We start from the raw sequence: 25,165 nt of genomic DNA on the forward strand, positions 1-25,165 counted from the left end.
TCAGCACCGTCATTCTGCCTGCCTGCCTGCCATCATTAGCTACCTGCCGTTGTTATATATGTGACAAGATTACATACATGCCATTGATAGTGACCGGGCCAAATATCTCAACGAATAAGCATCAAACGAAAAAACTACAAAGAACGAAACTCGTCTAGCTTCAAGGGGGAAGCCATATGGCGCTATGGTTGGCCCGCTAGATGGCGCTGCCATAGGTCAAACGGATATCAACTGCGTTTTTTTAAATAGAAATCCCCAATTGTATTATATATTCGTGTAGTACGTAAAGAAATATGTATGTTTTAGGCGGACCACTTTTTTCGCTTTGTGATAGATGCCGCTGTAATAGCCACAAACGTATAAGTACGTGGTATGACGTAACATTCCGCCAGTGCGGAAGCTATTTGCTTCGTGATACATTACCCGTGTTAAAATGGACCGTTTACCAATTGCGAAAAAGGTCGATATCGTGTTGACGTATGGCTATTGTGATCAAAATGTCCAACGGGAGTGTGCTATGTATGCTGCTCCGTATCCTGGACGACATCATCCAAGTGTCCGGACCGTTCGCCGGATAGTTACGTTATTTAAGCAAACAGGAAGTGTTCAGCCACATGTGAAACGTCAACCACGACCTGCAACAAATGATGATGCCCAAGTAGGTGTTTTAGCTGCTGTCGCGGCTAATCCGCACATCAGCAGCAGACAAATTGCGCGAGAATCGGGAATCTTAAAACCGTCGGTGTTGAGAATGCTACATCAACATCTATTGCACCTGTACCATATTCCTATGCACCAGGAATTGCATGGCGACGACTTTGAACGTCGTGTACAGTTCTGCCACTGGGCACAAGCGAAATTACGGGACGATGACAGATTTTTTGCACGCGTTCCATTTAGCGGCGAAGCGTCATTCGCCAGCAGCGGTAAGGTATACCGGCGTAATATACACTATTGGGCAACGGGAAATCCACGATAGCTGCGACAAGTGGAACATCAGCGACCTTGGCGGGTTAATGTATGGTGCGGCATTATGGGGGGAAAGATAATTGGCCCCCATTTTATCGATGGCAGTCTAAATGCTGCAATGTATGCTGATTTCCTACGTAATGTTCCACAGATGTTGCTACAAGATGTTTCAGTGCATGACAGAATGGCGATGTACTTTCAACATGATGGATGTCCGGCACATAGCTCGCGTGCGGTTGAAGCAGTATTAAATAGCATATTTCATGACAGGTGGATTGGTCGTCGAAGCACCATACCATGGCCCGCACGTTCACCGGATCTGACGTCCCCGGATTTCTTTCTGTGGGAGAAAGATGAAGGATATTTGCTATCGTGCTCCACTGACAACACCTGACAACATGCGTCAGCACATTGTCAATGCATGTGTGAACATTGCGGAAGGTGAACTAATCGCTGTTGAGAGGAATGTCGTTACACGTATTGCAAAGTTCATTGAGGTTGACGGACATCATTCTGAGCATTTATTGCATTAATATGGTATTTACAGGTAATCACGCTGTAACAGCATGCGTTCTGAGAAATAAGTTCACATAGGTACATGTATCACTTTGGAACAACCGAAATAAAATGTTCAAACGTACCTACGTTCTCTATTTTAATTTAAAAAACCTGTCACCAACTGTTCGTCTAAAATTGTGAGCCATATGTTTGTGCCTATTGCAGCACCATCTATCACAAAGCGAAAAAAGTGGTCCAACTAAAAAATTCATATTTCTTTACTTACTACACCAATATATAATAAAAAATGGGGGTTCCTATTTAAAAAAACGCAGTTGATATCCGTTTGACCTATGGCAGCGCCATCTAGGGGGCCAATCATAGCGCCATTTGGTTTCCCCCTTCAAGGTAGACAAGTTTCGTTCTTTGTAGTTTTTTCGCTTGACGAGATATTTGGCCTGTTCACGATCAATGGATCACCCTGTATACCTGCCAATATTAAGTATTACACACCTGTGATCAGTGTCTCCTGCCGTCTTTACTTACCTGCCGTCATTATGTAGGGGCCATCACTATGTACCTGGTTTCACTATGTACCTCTGTCCATTGTGTACATCAGATCATTATGCAGTTACCACCCTTATGTACCTACCATCCTACGTGTCTTCGGCTATTGTTCACGTCAGATTGTCATTTGCTTTTCCTCAGTATGTACCTGCCATCACTATATGCCTGTTACAACTATACTATGTACAGCTATCTCTATGTATCTTTCGGCACTATGAACATCAGATGACTATGTGCTTGTTATTACCTATGTTCCATCATTATGTACCTGAGATCATTATTTATCTGAGATCAATATTTACCCGATATTATTATTTACCCAAGATCGTTATTTACCAGATTTCATTATTTACCTGGACACTTATTTACCTGAGGTACTTATTTACCTTAATACTTATTTACCTGAATACTTATTTACCTGAAATCATTGTTTATTTGAGATCATTACTTACCTGATATTATCTATGTGAGATCATCATATTTCTGAGACTATCAAGTAGTTGAGATCATTGTATCCCTGAGATGTTTGTGTACCTGAGATTATTGTATATATGTAACCAAAAACAGTGCTTGGCAGAGCAGGGTGAAACTTAGCCGTAATACTCGTATATTCAATATCATCCAGACATGTTACGAAAAGCCTTGTGAATAGTACAATACAGGACTCAAAAAATGAATAAAAGCAGGACATCTTTTCCACGCCAGCGACAGTCGTCGCAGTGGGTGAGGGAACATAGTTGACCCACTGACCTGTTGATGGTGATCATGGCGATGGAGAGCAGCGAGACGCCCACGTTGCCATAGCGCATCAGCGGGAAGAGCTGGCAGAGCTGGTCGCCGTGCACCCAGGTGCCCGACACGAAGCGCGACGCGCTGAACGGCAGCACCAGCGCGCAGAACACCAGGTCCGCCACGCACAGGCTGCGGGCAGAGGCGCAGCAAGTCAGCAGCAGAGCCAGGCAGTGACAGGAGCAAAGAGGGAGTTAGGGGTGAGGAGGCGGCGGAAGTGAAAAGGAAGAGTGAGGGGCAGCAGGGGTGAAAGTATGAGAGACAAAAAAGAGAGAGAAGTGGAGGTGAGTGAGGTGGAAGAGTGAGGAAGAAAGAGAGAAAAAGAGGAGGTGAAATACAAAAAGACAGAGATAAATGGAGGTGTGTAAGAGAAATAGGATGGGGAAGTGAGAAAGAGGAGGTGAGTGAGAAAGGAAGAGAAATGGACGGCCCTGAGAAGGAAATAGAGAACGAGGAGGCTAGGAAGAGGCAGGAAGAAAGAGACATGGAGGTGAGAGGAGAGAGATATGGGGGAGGCGCATCAGTCAGAAATAAAAAAAAGAGTGGTAAAGGATGGAGGGAGAAAGAGAGAGAGAGAGAGTGAAATAGAGACAGAGAGAGAGAGAGATTACAACTTCAAAGTCAGCACACAGTAAAACAGGAGATGTAACAAACTATTGAGTCCGGCCATAGTGGGCCAGCTGAAAAACGTTGCAAGCTGATCTCAGAGCTAAATATGAGTTAGACAGCTGCTTTGCAACGACTGAGATAATGTGCAATCTCGTCATAATAATTAATGATTCCGTGTGACTCAATTACCCTCTGCAAGTCTTTCAATTGCACGCCACTTTGGCGACTTGCCTGTACCCAACATACGCAGCAATCCAATTACCACAGGGAAATTGTAAAGCATGGAATACGAACCACAGGTCGTTCTTGGCGAATCTTCACATCATTGGGAGGTGAACACTAGGTTAAGGCTGACTGGAAGGAATTTTTGTACTGATGTGGATTCGATCCTGTGACGAGGCTCGACAAGGAATCTCCTCCTTCGAAGTTTACAGATAGGGCAAAACAGCGGGAGAAACGGTAACATCCTCATTTCATGGACAAGTTTGGAGGCAAACTGACAGCTATCACTTTGTCAGTTAGTAAATAAAGTCCACTAAAAATGGAACTGTGTGTTTTCCCGTTCCTCCTCAGCACTTCAATTGCGTACTGTTCTTCTGCTCCTTAGTAGACGGCTCCTTACGAGTCCTCATATTTTCGTTGTCATTAACTGAAATAAATACACTAGAAGACTGTTCGGGAGAAACTCGACTGAAATTTAGCTGGTTTTGATAAATTGATATTTTCAGCGAATGATAACACATTTTGCTTAAAAGTGCGACATTTAGATTAAATCTCAAATACTCACATCCAAAAGATGATCTGAAGGGACATGCCTAGACTGCATTCACTGTGGGTAATCGGAGAGCGGCGATCAAGAATGCGTGCAGTACAGCCGAACGATTTGTTTCATGTATTATGCTACGGTGCTTGCTCTACAGTTTTCTCCCATCAACGCTGGCTAATTAATGAGGTTGAAAATATGAAAAACGTAACAGGGCAGAGTATCTAATTCAGGGTTTTCTTAGCGACAGTTAATACGCCGACACTGTCATCAGTAAATCTGTATCTGTGGACTGCACACCAGCCCGACTTATAAATATCTTCCTTTACTCAGTCCATGAATAATACAGGGTGTGTCAAAAAGAATCACGATTTGGCACGTCTATATTTCTGAAACTAATAAACATATACAATAAATTTTGTTTTTTGATGAATGGAGAACTCAAAAAGTTTTTTCATACCTTTTCATAGGTGTTCAATCCGACCCATTTGAGACGCACGGCATACGCCAATGTGGTATTCAAATTGTTCCCGCATTGCAGCGAGCAAGTCTTGAGTTACAGTTTCCACAGCTGCTGTTACGTAATGTCTCAGTTGATTCGTTGTTATTGGTAACAGAGGCACAAAAACAGAGTCTTTTATAAACAAAAAATTTTCAAATGTGTGTGAAATCTAATGGGACTTAACTGCTAATATCATCAGTCCCTAAGCTTACACACTACTTAACCTAAATTATCCTAAGGACAAACACACACACCCATGCCCGAGGGAGGACTCGAACCTCCGCCGGGACCAGCCGCACAGTCTATGACTGCAGCACCTGAGACCGCTCGTCTAATCCCGCGCGGCCTTTTATAAACCCCCACAAGAAATAATCACGTAGTCAGGTCCGGTGATACACGCGCCAGTAACGTAAGGCTGAATCATTTGGTCCAGTGCGACCGATCCATCTTTCAGCAATCCTTTGATTTAAAAATTCCCGCACTTCCAGATGCCAGTGTGGCGGTGGCCCATTCTGTTGGTAAATGAAGTCGTTTGAATCAGTCTCCAACTGTGGCGAAAGAAAGTTCTCAAGCATATCGAGATACGTACTTTCTGTAACACTGTTCTCGGCAAAGAAAAATGGAGCATACACCTTTTCCCGTGAAACTGCACAAAACACGTTAAATTTTGAAGAGTCCGTCTCATGTTGTACAACTTCATTGGTTGTGCCGTACCTCATATTGTCATTCCATTTAAATGGAATGTTGCGTCGTTACTAAACAGTAAGCGTGGAAGAAATCTTTGATCCTCCATCTTGCCAAGAACGAAATTACAGAACTCCACAAGTTGTTGTTTGCCACCTTCACGAACAGCTTGCAGTACCTGTGTTTAGTTTGGTTACGTGTGTAAACGCCGACGCAACACACGCCAGAAGGATTTAGGGGGCTTATTGAGCTGTTCAGCTCAACGGCGAATGGGTTTCTGCGAACTCCTTTTGAAACTATGGCGGATGCGTTCGACGTCTGTCTAAGACACTCGGGGACGGCCCGGCGATTTGCCTTAACACGAACAATCTGTTTCTCGGAACTGTCCATGCCATCGCCTAGTGCTCTGTGCTGTAGGAGGATCCACACCATACCTAGTACAGTTATTACTGACCCGCACTGCGCAAAACGCTTTCTCTAGTCCCGGTAGCATTTTTACTAGAACTGAAGAGGGAACACACTGCTGCTATCTAGCGGGAACCAAGTGAAACTCGAGCGTTTGCTCTTTCGAACAGTACGTTGTTTACGTACGTATCTCAAATAACATAATTGTTATGATTTTTTTTTTAAATATCTGATGATTCTTTTTGATACACCCTTTATTTTGCGAGTGTTGTCTGGAGTAAAAGGATAGAGGCGATTTAGGAATGTATCGCTGAGACGAAAGCATCAAGGAAATAACATACCAGTACTCTAATAGACGAAACACACTGCATGACAGAAAAGTGAAGTGCCTGCAAGAGGAGGAGGAGGAAACGAAATGAAATTTCAGGGCTAGTTATTTCAATGATGAGAAAATATTTAATAAGAACTTGGCAGCATGAGGCCACGTAATAGTATGGCATCACACCGCATTTGGACTGATTCGGTTGCGAGGGGTGTCACGTGGTCCGTGATATCTCGGATACTGGCACTGGGACGGAGTTCACGTCTCGGTTGGCTCCACATATGTTCTATCTGGGCCAGATTTGGGGATCTTGTTGGCCACGGACACACCTCAGCATCACGCAGACGTTTCATAGAGACACGTGGTGCAGGTGGATGAGCGTTGTCCTGTTGGAAAGTGGCAACACCATACTGTCGATTGAGGCTCCACGACGCCCGTGACGTATCGCTGTGGCGTCAGAGTTCCCTGAGTCATTACTGGTCGTGAGCTGACGCCATACCTGCTGGCTACCCATATCATGAGGCCAGGACTAACACCGTTGCGCCTCTCAAAAATATTGGTAGAATGGAACCTCTACCCAGGTCACTGCCGTACTCGCCGACGATGAGTGTCTGTGTGTGTGTGTGTGTGTGTGTGTGTGTGTGTGTGTGTGTGTGTGTGGGTGGGTAAGTGGTGGGAGGGGGGGGGTTTCAGTTTACAGGCGCTCAACGGCAACGTTATCAGAGCTCTTACATATTTTAAAAGGAAAGAATGTGGAGCAAATGGCTACAAATGTTGTCACACAGAAAGGAGTAAACTTACAAAATAACACTCACTCACTCACTCACCGACTACTTCCTCACTCGCTTTGGCCCAAACTCCACGCCTCACACGCCGTACGACAGTGGGGAAAGGGTGAAAGGTGCTGCTTATTGCCGAACACAATGCGACGCCATTCGTTAGCAGTCTATACTTTCCGGTCGTGGGACCACTCCAAACGCAGCTGTTTGTTTTGTGACTTTAACCGAAGCCAACGCATGGGACGGTAACTACCTACTTCAAAAATGGAAGAAAAACAGCCTCGACCGCAATAAGAAATTTATTTACTTATACATTTGTTACTGGTTTCGGTAAGAATGTGACCGTCTTCAGACCATTTACATCATTATGATAGGCGGTGGCGGTGAACGGAGCTGGTGTTAAGACTCCACCGTGAAACATTTCTTTTTATGTGTAAAATAAACTTAAGACCCAAAAAACTATAATAATTCATGTAAACCTACGTAATAAACAATGTATTTTTGTATTAATTCCGGGCAGTCCAACATCGGACCACTGTCACATCCGAATGCGTCAGAAATGTAGAATATTGCACGATTGGTGCAGTATGCGAAATGGCATCTGTGTGTAGTGGGGAATGGTCACAGCTAGAAGGCTCAGTGTAGTAGAGACTTGGGAAGGAAGCTGGTAACCGTGCTAGGGATACGCTCTCCTGCTTCCTACAGCCAACTGAGCGACTTTGAAAAGGATCCGATTCTGGCCTTTTGAGTGATGGGATGGTCATTTCGAAGTATTGCTACACAAATTGGACGTGCTGCTTCAGTTGTAGAACAATGCTATTAGTGGTCAGGTGCGAGAACATTCTGACTGCTACACAAATTGGACGTGCTGCTTCAGCTTTAGAACAATGCTATTAGTGGTCAGGTGCGAGAACATTCTGACACCCGTAGACGAGGTTGCCGAAGTCAAAGCAGCACAGACGGGCTCCACGAGTGCCGTATTGTAAGGGGAGCAGTGTCAGATCGTACAGCTGTCACAGCACAGATAAGCGGCTTATGAGCCCAGGCGTGTCAACACGAGGTCTTGTGATCCAGTTATTAGCAGTGGGGCTACAGGCAGGCACACCTCCACCCACGCCACAGCATCGACGTGGAAGACAGAATGGCGCGCCGTGGTCTTCAGCGATCAAAGCAGATTCTGCCTGCAAGCAAGTGATGGTCGTTTGCAAGTACAACGCAGACATGGTGGGCATTGTGTCGTAGGGTACATTCGTTTGAGACACACAGGCCCCATCCCCGGCGTTATGGTTTGAGGAGTGATAAGCTACAGCTTTCATTCACCTTTGGTGTTTCTGGAGGGGGCGCTAACCAGAATGTCGTCAGACCCGTTCTTTTGCAGTTCTTGCAACAGGAAGGTGATGTGTGGTTCCAACAGGATAATGCTCGCGCACACACTGCCCGTGAAACTCGGCGTGCTCTGCGAGACGTGCATCATCTTCCCTGGCCAGCACGATCTTCGAAATTGTCTCCTATCGAGAACGTGTGGCAAACGATGGGACGAGGAGTGACTCGTGAACCACAGTTCTTACAGAACTACGTGAACGCTTGGAGCAGGCGTGGCACGACGTATGCCAGGACAGTATTCGCCATCTGTACGATCGAATGGATGCCACAGTCAGCGCCTGCATTGCTGCCCGTTGAGGCTAGACCGTGTACCGATACGGGTGTTTCAGCGTGGGCAGATACTTTTGCCTCAGAACCGCTTGTGCTATTGATCTGTGAATGTAATCATTTCACGTGCTCCTTATGCGCAGCAGCGCCAATAGAACTCGAGTGAAATGGAAACTTCTAACAGGGCGTGCTAGTTTCCTCTCCGGCAGTGTACACGACTGTGCGGCAGTCGGACGGCAGCCGCAGCTGGTATTGCCGCCCCACCCCTGTGCACACTGCCCCGTGCCTGCTTCGGCTTTCGCTTCGCCAGCGCTCTGCTCTGCCGTTTAGCGGACCGCTGCCGCGCCTTAATTGGCATCCACTTAAGAGTGGGCGTGCCGCCTTCATTAGCGCCTGGTGCAGCCCGGCAGCCCGGCCCGGCGGATAATCGCCCTCAAGTGGCGGCCCGGCGTCTGGAGCTGCCTAGCGTGGGTGGGAGGCGCTAACCGTCCACTGCCTGCTAGCCTGCTTCTGCAGCACGCGGCGTGTGCGGTACGCTTCTGCAGTACTCGCCGATCTTCATGTAAATCCGGTACTATGTAACACACTCGATCTCTTCCAAGCCGCCGGCCGGTGTTGCCGAACGGTTCTAGGCGCTTCAGTCTGGAACCGCGCGATCACTGCGGTCCCAGGTTCGAATCGTGCCTCGAGCATGTGTGTGATGTCCTTAGGTTAGTTAGGTTTAAGTAGTTCTAAGTTCCAGGGGACTGATGACCTCAGGTGTTAAGTCCCATAGTGCTCAGAGCCATTTGAGCCATTTCTTCCAAACCGCTTGCTTCTCAACTGTAACCTGAAAATCCTACGTAATTAACCTTGGTTATGACGTAACATAACAGACGTCATTTTCGGCCACTATAAAAAAAACTGTCGAAATTATTTTTCTCTTTCGATATCGATCTTTTTACATGTATTGACTTCATCATCTTTTTTTTATTTTTTAAATTTTTTTTTTTAGTTTCGAGTCATTAAAATTTTCGCAAATGATTTATCTTTTAGGAATTACCGAAAACCTCGAATGCTTTAAGGGGGGGACGTTCATACCCGGCGGGTATAGTTAAACTTTCCCTATACAACAACACGTTTTAACACGGAGACTAATTACCGTACGAGTACCAAGCTTGGTAGCATTAATGTCCAGAGTATGGGGTGCATGATTTCCTTGCGTCACAGCGCCACCGTACAGTCCCAACTGTGGCCACCAGGTGCCGTGGTCAGTCATCCTGATTCATAGTCTCACACACCTGACCAGTCGCAGTGCACTTGTTGACGTGTCAACATGAGCTTGAACAAAAATAGCAGGGCATTATTGGTCAAGCTCTATTATCAAACTGAGTAATGCTGCAGTTGTGCTTCAAGAATATTGCCAGCTGAAAGGATTACGGAAGCGTCCTCTTTTCCACGTGCTGTGAGGACCATGATGAACAAGTTCGAATCAGCTGGAGAACTGGGCGTCGCTCCGGGAAGTGGCCGACGCCCGGTTGCACCACAAGGCAGTTGATGAAGTCGCTGTTGCTATGGCAGACAACGCTGTGCGCGATTCCCGTTCGTCAAGCAGTGCGCATGCTGTGCCACGACAGTTGAACATCCCGTGGTCCACCGTACGGAACGTGCTTCGAAGCATTCTCAAATGGTATCCGTCACAAGGTCCATACCGTACAGCATGTTGCACCACAGGACGCACAACGACGCGTTGACTTCGCTCTCCACTTTCGCGCATGGAGTGAAGATGACGAAGACTGGCCCTCCACCATCCTATGGACAGACCAAGCTCATTTTTCTCTGATGGGTGAGGCGAATGCACAGAATTGCCGAGTGTGGACATCTTCACCTCCAGTCACTGTGCATAAAGTTCCTCTGTATGGTGAACATGTCACCGTATGGTGTGGCTTTAAGGCTACCTTCGTCATTGGCTCATACTTTTTTGAACAGGTTGGCTCTCAAAGACCAAAGACGTGCAATGTGACCGGCCAGCGTTACTCCGATATGCTTCGCCGGCATGTCGTACCCGCCCTACAGGAGAGAGGCGCATTCGACTCAAAAGTCTTCGTTCACGATGGGGCCCCACCGCACATCGCTCATGAAGTTCACTTGCTTCTCCAAAACACATTTGGAGACGATCGAATTATAAGCCGATCGTTTCCAACTGCTTGGTCGGCAAGATCACCTGATCTCACTCCGTTGTGGGACTACCTGGAGGACAGGGTTTACCAGGGCAACATTCACACATGCGCTGATCTGAAGGGCAGCATATCAACAGAGGCAGCCAGCATGCCTACGGTTTGCTTCGTTCTGCTGTGCGGAATGCAGTCCTACGCTTTCAGACTCTTCTGGGCACTCATGGGCGCCATATTGAGCCCCTTTTGTAGCAGTGATGGAACCGGTGTGTAATGGTGTGATGTACCGTAGCAGAATACGAAAACTGTTTCATTTGAATTGATTCTGCATTTATTTCTCTTCCCCATGTCCTTGACATTAATGCCACCAAATTTTGTCCTAGTACGGTAATTAGTTTCCGTGTTATAACGTGTTAAATAGGGAAAGTTTAATTATACCCACGCGGTACAATTGGCCGAAAGTGTCCTTTGCAAATTATTTTTTGTTTATTAGTAAAACTGAAGTTCCAGAAGTTTCAATAATAAAATCCCATCTGAAAGGCCTGAAAAATAATTTAATATGTGACGCGACCTTCCTGCCACGCCCACTTTTGAAGCAACACTAAAATACCAGCTCGATGAACAACGATTCGATGGATTAGTTTCAAGAAAACTTGCACGACGTGCGTCTTGAAGGTTTGCATTGGACACATTAAGAAGAGAATGACCTCTAGAGTGAGGAAACTTGTCTGTGATATGAAGGGGAAAAATTTTGTAGATTTAAAGAGCATTGGTGGACACTACAAACTCACAAAGAAGATGACAGCCTATAATGGCAAGGCTGTCAGACTGAAACTGCCCTGTGTAAGTGACATGAAACATTCAGTACGGGCTACATATTTCCACATGGTGTCTACAGATGCACATCCCATTCATTGTCTGTGCCACATTAGCTCGTGTAAATATCTTCATGCTCAGAGGGGTAACAACAGCTGCATTCACAAGGAGAGGCTTCCACATTGTATCCTGGATGTTGTCAAACCAAATTACATTTTTATGGCAGATCCTGAACTACTAATGAATCGAAATGAGTCCCTGAATTCACTCATATGGAAAAAATGCTCTAAAACCACATTTTCAATTGCTACAGTTGTTAGAATTGCAATTTATGATGCAGATCTTGTATTTAATGCTGGGAACGTAGGAGAGATGAAAGTATTAGAGAGAATGAACTTCAAGACACGAAATTTCACTCAATACATCTTGAGAAAAATAGATTTACAGCTTCTCTCTGTAGCTGAAATATCAGTTGATGACCTGGTAAAGGAAAAACGACAGGAAACGAGAAACCAGAAAAATAACCTTGAAGGGAAAGAGGACCCTGAGTACACTAGATGCTGTGTAGTCCCTGCAATTTCTTTTTAATTGTTCTTTCATTTCATGTACGTTGATAAAATCTCTGGTAACTTAAGCAATTATCTTTCCATAATGGCTACAAAACGACTATTTACGTTGGTGGGTAGAATGTATGAGTGGCGATATACCAGCTGACTTTCAGAAAAACATCATCCACACAATTCTGAAGTTTGCAAGAGGTGATAAGTGCGAGAATTATTACACAATCAGGTTACAGCTCTTGCATCCAAGTCGCTACAAGAATAACATACAGAAGAATGGAAAAGAAAATTGAGGCTATGTTAGATGACAATCAGTTTGGGTTTAGGGAAGGCAAAAGCACCAGAGAGGCATTTCTGACGTTGCAGTTGATAATGGAAGTGAGACTGAAGAAAAAGAGCGTTCGAGAATGTAATGTAATGCAAAATGTTCGCAGTTCTGAGAAAAATAGGGATCAGCTATAGGGAAAGACCGGTAATATACAATATTTATAAGAACGAAGAGGGAAGAATAAGGCTGGAAGACCAAGAACGAAGTGCCGGGATTAAAAAACGTGTAAGGCAGAGATGTAGTGTTTCGCCCGTACTGTCCAATTTGCACATCGAAGAAGCAATGAGGGAACTGAAAGTAAGGTTCAAGCAGTGGAAATAAAATTCAGAGTGAGAGGATATCAGTGACAAGATTCGCTGATGAAATTGCTATCCTGAATGAATGTGAAGAAGAATTACATGAACCGCTGAGTGGAATGAACAGTCTAATGAGTACAGAATATGGACTGAGAGTAAAGCGAAGAAAGACGAAAATAATGAGAAGTAGCAGAAATGAGAACAGCGAGAAATTTAACAAATGGTTCAAATGGCTCTGAGCACTATGGGACTTAACTGCTTTGGTCATCAGTCCCCTAGAACTTAGAACTACTTAAACCTAACTAACCTAAGGACATCACACACATCCATGCCCGAGGCAGGATCCGAACCTGCGACCGTAGCAGTCGCACGGTTCCGGACTGCGCGCCAAGAACCGCGAGACCACCGCGGCAGCGAGAAATTTAACATCAGAGTTGATGGTCACAAATTAGATGAAGTTATGGCATTCTGCTACCTAGGCAGCAAAATAACAAATGACGGACGGAGCAAGGAAGACATGAAAAGCAAACTAGAACTGGGAAAAAGTGGATTCCTGGCCAAGAGAAGTCTACTAGTATCAAACACAGGTCTTAATTTCAGGAAGACATTTCTGAGAATGTACGTTTGGAGCACAGCGTGGTATGCTAGTGAAACATGAACTGTGGGAAAACCGGAACAGAAGAGAATCGAAGCATTTGAGATGTGGTGCCACAGGAGAACGTAGATAATTCAGTGAACTAATAGAGAAAGGAACGATGAGATTCTCCGCAGAATAGTCGAGGGAAGGGCAATGTGGGAAAGACCGACAAGTAGAAGGACAGGATGGTAGGACATCTGTCAGGACATCAGGAAGTTACTTCACTGTACTAGAAGGGAGTTGTCGAAGGTAAAAACTGAGGCGAGAAGGTTGGCACATTAGAAGAATTCGTGGTGAGCCGCATCAAACCAGACAGAAGACTGATGACTAAAAAAATGGGAACTTGTCTTAGGATTAGAAGACCGAGTGTTATAATCTGTCCAATGTTCCTGACTCGCGACAAAAAAAGCAGAAACACTTATTTTGAGACTTAATAGGAAAAGGTCATTGTGACTGTTGGACACGCCATTGACTGACGACGGGACGAATCAGGCAGCCTTCCCACGAACTTTAAGTTAACTGAGAGATGGACAGGCATCTACTGTACTAGCCTAGCGTGACTCGGTGGTCGCGCCAGCCACTGCGTGTACACTTCGTGGCTGCGAGCGCCACAGTGTATTTATTGCGGGATCGCCCCTCCGTTGCTTTTGTCTCTGGCAGAGGTCCAGCCGACCGCGGGAGATGAATCGCTGCCCCTCCCACGTCGTCGGCGCCATAATGCTTTACTGCAGGCGCTTTTTGTGCTCTGCTGACGACGATGTAATCCGCAGTCGCCGAAACATCTGTTTCCAAACACGCACGCCGGGCCGCAACGCTAACAGATCAGCCCCTCCAGGTACATCTCCCTCGTGTGGCGAGGACGGGACGGATAATTAATAAACAATCAAATCTACATCTACTTGACTATTCTCCAATTGACACTTGAGAGCGTGGCACACTTTTCGTAAATGGAGTCATATGCGACCTGCAGCATGTAACTAGATTAGAGGAAATGTAGACGCCAGCCAAAGTCGAATAACTGCAAGAAACCAATTGAGCGCTTATCTACGTCAAATAACAAGACGTGAACTGTTTTATAATCTACAAACATCGCATATCAGAACAAAACTGTATCATTCTGGATTCCATTACAGATGCCTTTAAGTAAATGGCGTAACGCATTTGTCCGCAGCTCGTGGTATAGGGGCTAGCGTTGATGCCCCTGGGTCACGGGGTCTCGGGTTCGATTCCCGACCGGGTGGTTAGCGATTTTCTCTGCCCGGGGACTGCGGGTTTGTGTTGTCCTCATCATTTTTCATCTTCATCATCATCTTTCGTGATAGTGGCTAGATTGGACTGCGTAAAAAATTTGACTGTGAAAAAATTGGGACTTTGTAGCGCCGCTGATGACCGCGCAATTGAGCGGCCCGCAAACCAATCATCATCGTCAGTAACGCTTTTGGAAAAAGTGAAATACATTGGAGCAAGAAAAAAGCGGTTTTTATTTGTAAAACGAAAACTTGCAGACCATTTGTCTAGCATTCCACTCTTGAATAGCGCGTGGGAAAAACGTATACTTAAATATTTCTGTATGAACTCTGATTTTTTTATTTTATTACGATGATCAGTTCTCTCTATGTAGAAGGACATTAACAAAATATTTTCGCATTCGGTGGAGAAAGTTGGTGTTGAAATTTCTAGAAAAAAAGAAAGCCTATGTTTCAGTGACTGCCAGCCTAACTCGTGTATCACACCCGCGACACTCGCTCCCTATTTGCGACTGTACAAAACGATCTTCTTATCTTTCGACTTTCCTATGTCCTCCATCGACCTTTTGTGCTGCGTGTCCCTCACCGCACAACAGTACTCCACAACAGGGTGGAGAAGTGTAGTGTAGGCAGTCTCTTTAGTAGACCTGTTGCATCCAGTAAATCGTAGTCGTTGGTTCCTGTTGCCCACAACATTATCTATGTGATCGTTCCAATTTAAGTTGTTCGTAATTGTATTCCCTAAGTATTTACTTGAATTGACACTCTTCAGATTTATGTGATTTGTTATGTAACCGATATTTAACGGATTAGTTTTAGCACTCATGTGGATGACCCCACACTTTTCATTATTTAGAGACAGTAGCCACTTTTCGTCCATACCGATATCGTGTCTAAGTCGTTGGTTTTGATCTCACGATGACTTTACCAGACAGTAAATGACGGTGTGATAAGTAATCAATCTAAGAGGAATGCTCAGATTCTTTCCTCAATTATTTATGGAGATTAGAAACAGCGGTGCGGCTATAACGCTTCCTTTGGAACTGCCAGGTATCTATTCTGTTTCACTGGATCACTTTGCGCCGATTACTACGAACTGTGTCCCTCTCAAACAAGAAATCACGAATCCAGTGGCAAAACTCGATTTGATTAAAAGCCGTTTGTGAGGAACGGTGTCAAAAAGTCTTCTGGAATTCCAGCAGTATACAATCACGTCGAGATACCTTATCGAAAGCACTCATTATTTTTTGTGAACGAGACGTCGTTGAGTTTCACAGGAGTCGTATTTTCTGAATCCGTTCTTTTCGCAGAAAAAAATAATCGACACATGATTTATTACAGGTTCTATTTCATGTCAGTTTCTTATCATAGACTGCCGTGCGACCTTCAGTTGCTGAATCACAAAAGGTCTGGCACTGTAGCGGAAATACATCTGCACCCCACAAGCCACATAATAGTATGTGGCGCAGCATACTTTGTGTACAACTATCCGTTCGCCACTTTTCCTGCTTCAGTCGAGACTGGATGCAGGAACAACGATTGTCGGCAGGAGTCCGTTGTGAGCTCGAAGCTATGTAATTTTACATTCACGGACTTTCCGCGAAGTTACGTTGGAGAAAGGCCCATGCAGGGCGTTCTTCAGTTTACACCACAAATAGTCCGTATTGCTGGTTTTTTGTTCTAGAGAAACTTTAGCCTGGTTTGGTGACTTACACCACACTCTTTGCAATTTAATGGGGGGATTGACACATAGGTTATGGAAAAACTGTAAGCAGAATGAGATGAGTCAGAAAACAATTGTATAATGGTCTAATACAGTATTAGTGTTGTGCTGCTTCACACAGTCAAGCCGAATAAATACATCGACAGAAAAAATTGCAACAACACGACATAATGTAGAGCAATGAAATTTCGGGAATACATTTGTCTAGCTAACATATTTAAGTGATAAACATTGCAAAATCACAGGTTAATGTATGCGCGAGATAAGCCATTGGAAATGTGAAATGCTGGTACATTAGAAGCACACGTGACAGCGAGAATGTTGTATCCAAGCATGAAAATGTGAATGCGTTGTGTTGTAGGTCTGCCGGGTGTCTGGAGTTCGATGCTTGTCGCACTTGGTACAGTGCAATTCCCTGCTTCTGGAGCCGCCTTCGTGCTGCTTTGGCGCAGATAGGAATCGCGAGTCCGACATTTCGTTCTGCAGTGACTTTTGCACCTGTCGTCGTCTTACTTTCTGTCACGGTTCCCTTCCATCACTGTCCCTCACAATGACGCACCACACATTCTCGACCGCGTTGTGACTTTGCGGATCATGTTCTACAGCTTTCCCTGTACTGGGTACAACTCGTCGATACGGTGCTTCATGATACACCAAACAGTTCGGATCCTTTGGTTTCGGAAGCGCCAACCGTACGAACACCGACAACTGTGCCACGTTTCAACCCATTTACCTCCGACATAATGAACTCAGAATTACACAAAACGTGACTGGCACTTACAGCATATTGAGAACACAGCACAGGTGACGTTCTTGGCCAAATACTAGAGAGCAGCCTTCAGGCTTTTGTGGAATCTGCATTTGTATATGTGGTGTCTGTTCTTTCGGACATGTGCGAAACAACAGACACAATTTCGATCCCGCGGTTGTTATAAATAAGTCGAGACACAAAGGAATTAATGACCTCATTTTGATTTTCAACACCTTGTATTGGCCGCGTTTGCAGTTAAAATTTTTTTTGGATGTGAGGTCCGCCAGTTACGCAAAACATCGTTTTTCTCAGAACCCAAACATGCTTCGGCACCACTGTGCCATCATCAGTGGGTTTTAGTTTTCATTTACTCTGCAATGTGAACATTTTTGTTACATGATTAATATAAAAATGCACATAATTTTATAATCATTTAACAAAAATGTTCATATTGCAGAATAAATGAAAACGAAAAGTCACTGATGATGGCACAGTGGTGCCGAAACATGTTTGGGTTCTGAGAAAAACGGTGTTTCGCGTAACTGGCGGACCTCACACCCAAAAAAACGAATTAATGACTTTAGCTGCCAGTGCGCATTGACTGAAATCAGTGGGGAAAAGTTGAAAATCTGTGCCGGACTGGGTTTTCTAACTCTAGCCAGTGCGCCATCTGGACACAGTGGTCATCGCAGCTGCACGGACTTTGCCAGCACGCCTGCCGTCAGACCCAAATCCTCAGCTTACCCACACACTTCTGGTGTAGTGCTGCCTGCCCACTATCCACATTACTCGCGGGATTTCGCCGATCACTGTAAGAGTTAGAGCGTGGAGTGCATCCGCACTAAAGAGATCATGTGTCGACCTCACCTTAGTTGTATACGTGGTGTGTGTTCTTTCGGACATGTCTCAGCTCAACTGTATATGTGGTGCCTGTTCTTCAGCGCATGTCCGAAATAACAAACGCCACATGTACACTACTGGAAAACGAAAAAAGAACACCCTGACACTATCGACTAGGGCACGCCATACTTGCGCTGGACAGTACGAGGGTGGAGTTAATGCGATGATCAAACGCGCACCACTGCAGACAAACCACGAACTGCCTTTTCAGCCGTGGAAAGTTGCAAGCTTAACAGCGGTTGTTCACTTCCACAGCCAGTAGCAGCCAGTTTGTAGTGGCACACGGAGCTCGTCTGTGTCCGCAATATACACTACTGGCCATTAAAATTGCTACACCACCAAGATGACGTGCTACAGACGCGGAATTTAACCGACAGGAAGAAGATGCTGTGATGTGCAAATGATTAGCTTTTCAGAGCATTCACACAAGGTTGGCGCCGGTGGCGACACCTACAACATGCTGACATGAGGAAAGTTTCCAAACGATTTCTCATACACAAACAGCAGTTGACCGGCGTTGCCTGGTGAAACGATGTTGTGATGCCTCGTGTAAGGAGGAGAAATGCGTAATAACAGTTCGACGACGTTTGCAGCAGCATGGACTATCAGCTCTGAGACGATGGCTGCGGTTACCCTTGATGCTGCATCACAGATAGGAGCGCCTGCGATGGTGTACTCAACGACGAACCAGGGTGCACGAATGGCAAAACGTCATTTTTTCGGATGAATCCAGGTTCTGTTTGCCGGCCGATGTGGCCGAGTGGTTCTAGGCACTTCAGTCTGGAACCGCACGACCGCTACGGTCGTAGGTTCGAATCCTGTCTCGGGAATGGATCTGTGTGATGTCCTTAGGTTAGTTAGGTTTAAGTAGTTCTAAGCTCTAGAGGACTGATGACCTCAGATGTTAAGTCCCATAGAGCTCAGAGCCATTTGAACCATTTTTTGAACCAGGTTCTATTTACAGCATTATGATGGCCTCATCCGTGTTTGGCGACATCGCGGTGAACGCACATTGGAAGTGTGTATTCGTCATCTCCATACTGGCGTATCACCCGGCGTGATGGTATGGGGTGCCATTGGTTACACGTCTCGGGCACCTCTTGTTCGAAATGACGGCACTTTGAACAGTGGACGTTACATTTCAGTTGAGTTACGACTCGTGGCTCTACCCTTCATTCTATTCGTGCGAAATCCTACATTTCAGCAGGATAATGCACGACCGCATGTTGCAGGTCCTGTACTGGCCTTTGTGGATACAGAAAATGTTCGACTGCTGCCCTGGCCAGCACGTTCTCCAGATCTCTCACCAATTGAAAACGTCCAGTCAATGGTGGCCGAGCAACTGAATCGTCAGAATACGGCAGTCACTACTCTTGATGAACTGTGGTATCGTGTTGAAGCTGCATGGGCAGCTGTAGCTGAACACGCCATCCAAGCTCTGTTTGGCTCAATGCACAGGCGTATCAAGGCCGTTATTAGGGCCAGAGGTGGTTGTTCTGGGTGCTGATTTCTCAGGATCTATGCACCCAATTTGCGTGAAAATGTAATGACATGTCAGTTCTAGTATAATATATTCGCCCAATGAATACCAGTTTATCACCTGCATTTCCTCTTGGTGTAGCAATTTTAATGGCCAGTAGTGTAGTTAGCATGCGCCAGCAGCGTGTACACCAACCGTTTCTGACGGAGTTTGAACGAGGTCTGCGGGAGTTTAGGCAGTCATACTGCATGTGGCGAGTAGTCTCTACAATGCACCGATGCTTTCGCCAGTCGTCAGCAGAAGGTGCACGTGCCCATCAGCCTGGGTGCAGACAGCGGCGGTGCGTTAATGTAGGCCTACACCGTCGCAATCTACGAAGTGCCGTATCCGACCGCGCCGCGACTTAACAAAAAATTAGGAACTCTGTGTTCTGTGATTATCAGCGACGGGCATTCGCTGCAGTCTCCGCGAAGCACGCGAGGGCGTCTTCTGCTCTCGCCCCAACATCGTGCAGCCCGCCTCTAGTAGTGTCGCGGTAGGCGCTTACGAAAAGACGGATGGAGACGCGTTGTCTTCAGCGACGAGAGTCGCTTCTGCCTCGGTGTCACTGACGGTTGTACGAGCGTGTCGCATCGTGTAAGGAGCGCAAACGTCTGGAGTGTACAGACGGATGTGCACAGCGCCAATACCCAGCAGCATAGTGTGGGTAGCCGTGTCTTCTAATGACAATTCTTCTCTGGTGACCGCAGCGGGAACATTGAACAGTGCACAGTACATCCATAACATCATTCAGACCGTCGTGCCACCGTTCTTGTGTCGAGAGGACGATGTGCTTTTCCAACATGACAATGCACTCACTCCACACGTGTCCCGTGACACCCAACTTCCTCTCCAAGGCGTACATCCACTACCAGATCTGTCTCCCAATGAGCACGATTGGGACTGGATCAAACGTCATCTTTCGGGATGCGCAAAAGCAGCATGAAATTTGCCCCAGTTAGGGCACCAGGTGGAAATTGCAATAGCAGTCCACGCGCAAGACTACATTCGTCACCTCTATTATTGACTCCATGGGAGAAGTGCAGCCTGCATTGATGGAAAAGTGTGGCATACACGGTACTACCGCCGACATTTCGCATGCCCTGCCCTGTCGACTGTACTCAGGTACGTATGGAGCTGTCGGTGTGATCGTTTGTTGTATATGTCCTCAAGAGCTTGTCAGTATAACTACTCTCTACTGGGTCGACGAGTTCAATGTGTTCTCTTTTCATTTTCCAGTAGTGTATAATTAAGGTAAGGACGACCAGTCGATCACTTCAGTACAGATGCACACCACACGTGGAATCTGGGAAATGCCGCAAGTACTTGTAATGAGGATAATGTGCAAGGGGGACTACGTTACTAGTGTGGGGATAAGTTGAGGATTTGGGTCTACAGGAGGCGTGCTAGGGTAGTCCGTGTAGTTGTGATGACCATTGTGTCCGAATGGCGCACTGGTCAGCGCACGTGCCTAGTAAGGACGAGACCCGGTTTCGAATCCTGGTCTGGCACAAATTTTCAACTTTCTCTATTGATTTAAATCGATGTCCAGTGGTAGCTAAGGTCATTAGTTCCTGTGTGTCTAGATGTGCAGGTATGTTGAAGCACACATTTCTGGCAACGTCTCCATATTTTTGTCCAACCCCTGTACATTTCGTATGAGGGCCGCGAAGGCAAGATAAGAGAAATCAGGTATCGCACGGACGCCTACAGTCAGTCTTTCTCTCGTCGCTCCATTTGCGAGTGAAACAGGAAATCTAATTGGCAGTGGTACAAGACACCCTCCACCATGCACCGTACAATGACTTGCCCAGTACTTGTATAGGTGTAGAAGCAATTGCGATCGACTTCGTAAGAATGGCTTCGTCGAGACCTGTCCGTTTCAGTTTTAGTGTCGGTACCCTGGAGGGTGATGAATCTGTGGCAGCTACGCACCTGCAGCGATGCTGTGTGGGTCCCATCGCCGCCGCAGCGCGCCACACCGCCCTAAGGGTTAACGCCCTGCGCCCTTTTTCCTGGCCGGCCCTTTACTCTGCTTGAGCCGCCACTGCCCTCCCAGGGCGCGTCTCCGAGACACCGTGAAATTGTTTCCTTCAAGGGCGTGGTGCCTTCTACTCCCGTTCCCGCCTCCCACTGCAAACAAGCCACCCACACGGTTTTTCTTTCCCACTGCCTCCAGTTCTCCACCGTTGACGCACTCAACTAATCTCTCTTTCACACAAGTTAGCCACCCGAGCCGTCAGTCCGAAAATTGGATAGAGGATCGCCTCTTCATGAAAATACTAAAAGAGAATTACGAAATAAACTAAGAAATTGATGTTTCCAAATTGATGTTTCCTACATATTAAAATTGTTTTCTGGACCCACACTTGAACCATGATCCTTGATTTTTGCAAGTCTTACCGACTGAGCTATGCGACTGCGACCCGAGAAAGTGGCACTGAATTATTTGTAAAGGAGAGAGAGTATTCTGGTGACCAGGCAGAAATAACGAATGGTGTCCCACAGGGTTCAGTTTCGGGTCCACTACTATTCGTCGGGATTCTGAGAAAAATAGCAGTAACCTATATGGAAAGACGGATGATATAGAATGTGTATAACAAACCAGAAGGAAACAACGAGAATGGAAGTCCAAGAATGAAATGCTCGGATTAAAAACAGTGTAAGACAGGGATAGTGTCTTTCGCCCTTGTCTCTGTACATTGAAGGAGCAATGGCGGAAATAAAACGAAAATTCAAGAGTGGGTTTACAATTCAAGGTGAAAGGATATCAATGATAAGATTCGGTGATGACATTCCAATCCTGTGTGAAAGTGGAGAACAATTTCAGGATCTGCTGAATGGAGTGAATGGTATGATGAGTGCAGAATATTGGTTGAAAGTAAACAGAAGAGAGATGAAAGTTGTGCGGAGTAACAGAAACGATATTAGCCATAAACTTACCAACTTAATTGGTGACTGTGAAAAGTTAAGGGATATTCTGCTACCTTGGAATTAAAATAACACATGATGGAAGGAGCAAGGAGGGTATAAATAGTACACTGGAACAGGAAAAAGGGAATTCCTGGCCATGAGAAGTCTGCTAGCATCAAACATCGGCCCTAATCTGAGGAAGAAATTTCTGAGAATGTACGTTTGGAACACAGCATTGTATGGTAGTGATTCATGGACAATGGGGAAACCGGAATCAAAGCTTTTGAGATGCGGTGCTGTAGAAGGACGTAGAAAGCTAGGTGGCCAGGGATGATGAGGTTCTCCACAGAGTCGGCGAAGAAAGGAACATTTGGCAGGCACTAACAAGAAGAAGGGAGAGGGTGATAGCGGATGTGTTAAGGCACGACGGAATAACTACCAGCGTACCGTAGGGAGTTGTAGAGGGTAAAAACTGTAACCGAAGACAGAGATCGGAAAATATCCGACAAACAATTGAGAATGTAAGGAGCAAGTGCTATACTGAGAGAGGTTGGCAACAAAAGAGGAATTCGTGACTGGCCAAACTCCCCTCGTGTTTGGGACGGCTTGTCTTAGCTGCCTCACCCTGCATATATTTTGCACGTTTCCAGCCATGTCCATTCTGTGCTTCACTTCTAATGACCTTGTAAGGACCGGACTTGAAATATCAATATTAACCCATTTCTCCCATCGGTATGTGGGTCTGAGTAGTCACGCAACAACGTTTCGTTTTGAGTAATTGCGTTATTTTGTTGGACGTTCGAAATGAGCCATTTGTTTCCGGTTCCGCAGTGGGAGAGGGTTACGCCAGAAATCTGCCGCCCTGGCTGCGGGACAGGGCCGAGGTGGCCGGCGGAGGGTGGTTGCGGCGGCGCCGGCTCTTAACGAGCGAGCGGGTCGTCCAGTATTGCCGCCAAGTTTTCTCATTAAGTCGGCGAGGGGGCGCGGGGCAGTGGCGGCGAGTAAAATGTAAATTTGAACAGCCGTCGAGCTGGTGCGCCGGCCAGTCACAGCCGTGGCGACAGGCTTTTGTGGAAACTTCCTTTTACCTCCCCCAGACACAATCGCGTTCTACGACACAATTATAGTTGTTGTCTTCGCCCTACACTGTCCAGCTTAAGGTGGCGTCAGTCGTCGGCGGCATTTAGCGAACAAAGTGTTCATCACAGCCGTTGTCAAAGCAAGCAAGTAATGAAGTCACAAACGCGTCGTCGGTGTGTGATATTGCGTTGTCCTGCGTAGAACATCGGTAGCGCTTTTCCCTAGACTATGAAGTAGTTTTCCAGCTTCAGTCACTTTTATTTTCCACTAATTGTCAGATCACCGAAGTGAAGCGCTGTTGGCCTGAGCTTGCACTTGGATGGGTAACCATCAGGCCTACCGTGCGCTGTTGGCGAGCGGGGTGCACTCAGCCCCTGTGATGCAAAACTGAGGAGCTACTTGACTGAGAGGTAGCGGCTGCGGTGTCGTACACCGGGAGAGCGGTGTGCTGGCCACCTGCCCTTCCGTATCCGCATCCAGTGACGCCGGTTGGCTGAGAATGACACGGCGACCGGTCGGTGCCGTTGGGCCCTCATGGCCTGTTCGGGCGGAATTTAGTTTTTAATTGGCATGACATCGTTTCGACAACATGACACAATCATTAGGTTAGATGTGTAACTTCCTGGCAGATTAAAACTGTGTGCCGGACCGAGACTCGAACTCGGGACCTTTGCCTTTCGCGGGCAAGTGCTCTACCAACTGAGCTACCCAAGCACGACTCACGCCCCGTCCTCACAGCTTCACTTCCGCCAGTACCTCGCCAGGTCCCGAGTTCGAGTCTCGGTCCGGCACACAGTTTTATTCTGCCAGGAAGTTTCATATCAGCGCACACTCCGTTGCAGAGTGAAAATCTCATTCAGGTTAGATGTGTGTTAATTTTTACTTTGAGATCTACTTCATGGGTGTGCCAGTGAGATATGTAGGCCTAATGAAAAATTTGTCCCCGTACACCTTAAGGTAGTTTAATGTTTAAATCTTCTCAGTGATTTCTGTACTTACATCTATGCTGAATATAACTCTATCTGGCAGTTAGAGCACAAATACGAACGTAACGCCCCCTAGCACATCGCCGTCCGCCCTCTGTCTCCGACCTCCACGTTATGTGGTGAGGCGAAAACTTCCGACACTTTGCCGCCTACCCGTGGTTTCGGCGTCTTGCAACCGCTTCCCACAGTTCTTCACGACAGCAGCACCCAAAAAACCTACAAAGTTTGCCGCTTTCGAGAAGCCATAACAAACCGCCCCTTGTCAAAGTAGCTTAAGCTAGGTATACACGTGAGAGTTTTCAAGTCTCAGAGAGCTTTTGCGAGCTATAGGTGCGTACAAACGGCGGCGAAAGTCAACTCGCCGCTTGTATCCGAAAGTGGGGCAACATTTCAAATAGTCGCTCCTGCGAGGCTGTACCTTCAGAACCTCCATCTGCAGAGAGCTGCTCTCAGACAAGAAAAACCACACCGGCGTTGTCGGAAGAGCTGAGAGTATTCGGAGCCTGCAGAGCGGCAATATTGCGTCCCAGATTTGTACACCACGGCGTCGTGGTAATTAATATATTTTGCACTCGTGCACACATTAAATAATAGTACTCGCGAAACCGCGGGTGTGGGCCGTAATATGTAGCTTTCGTATGTTTCCGACAGAAGAAATGGCCCGTTTTACGTCCTAACCGAAAAAAGAAAAAACGAGCTGTTAGCACATCACGAAAGTT

The 25,165-nt window shown here is 46.3% G+C and overlaps 1 protein-coding gene across 1 annotated transcript in view; it reads right to left on the reverse strand.

Moving 5' to 3' along the window:
* LOC126210350 (G-protein coupled receptor moody) overlaps nucleotides 1–25,165 on the reverse strand; it is a 491,669-nt gene that overhangs the window by 71,995 nt on the left and 394,509 nt on the right. The window contains exon 6 of the mRNA XM_049939564.1: nucleotides 2,785–2,955. Coding sequence (XP_049795521.1) covers nucleotides 2,785–2,955 — 171 coding nt within the window. The remainder of the gene's footprint in view (nucleotides 1–2,784; nucleotides 2,956–25,165) is intronic.

The sequence above is a fragment of the Schistocerca nitens genome, chromosome 10 (assembly GCF_023898315.1).
Source record: "Schistocerca nitens isolate TAMUIC-IGC-003100 chromosome 10, iqSchNite1.1, whole genome shotgun sequence".
Classification (NCBI taxonomy): domain Eukaryota; kingdom Metazoa; phylum Arthropoda; class Insecta; order Orthoptera; family Acrididae; genus Schistocerca; species Schistocerca nitens.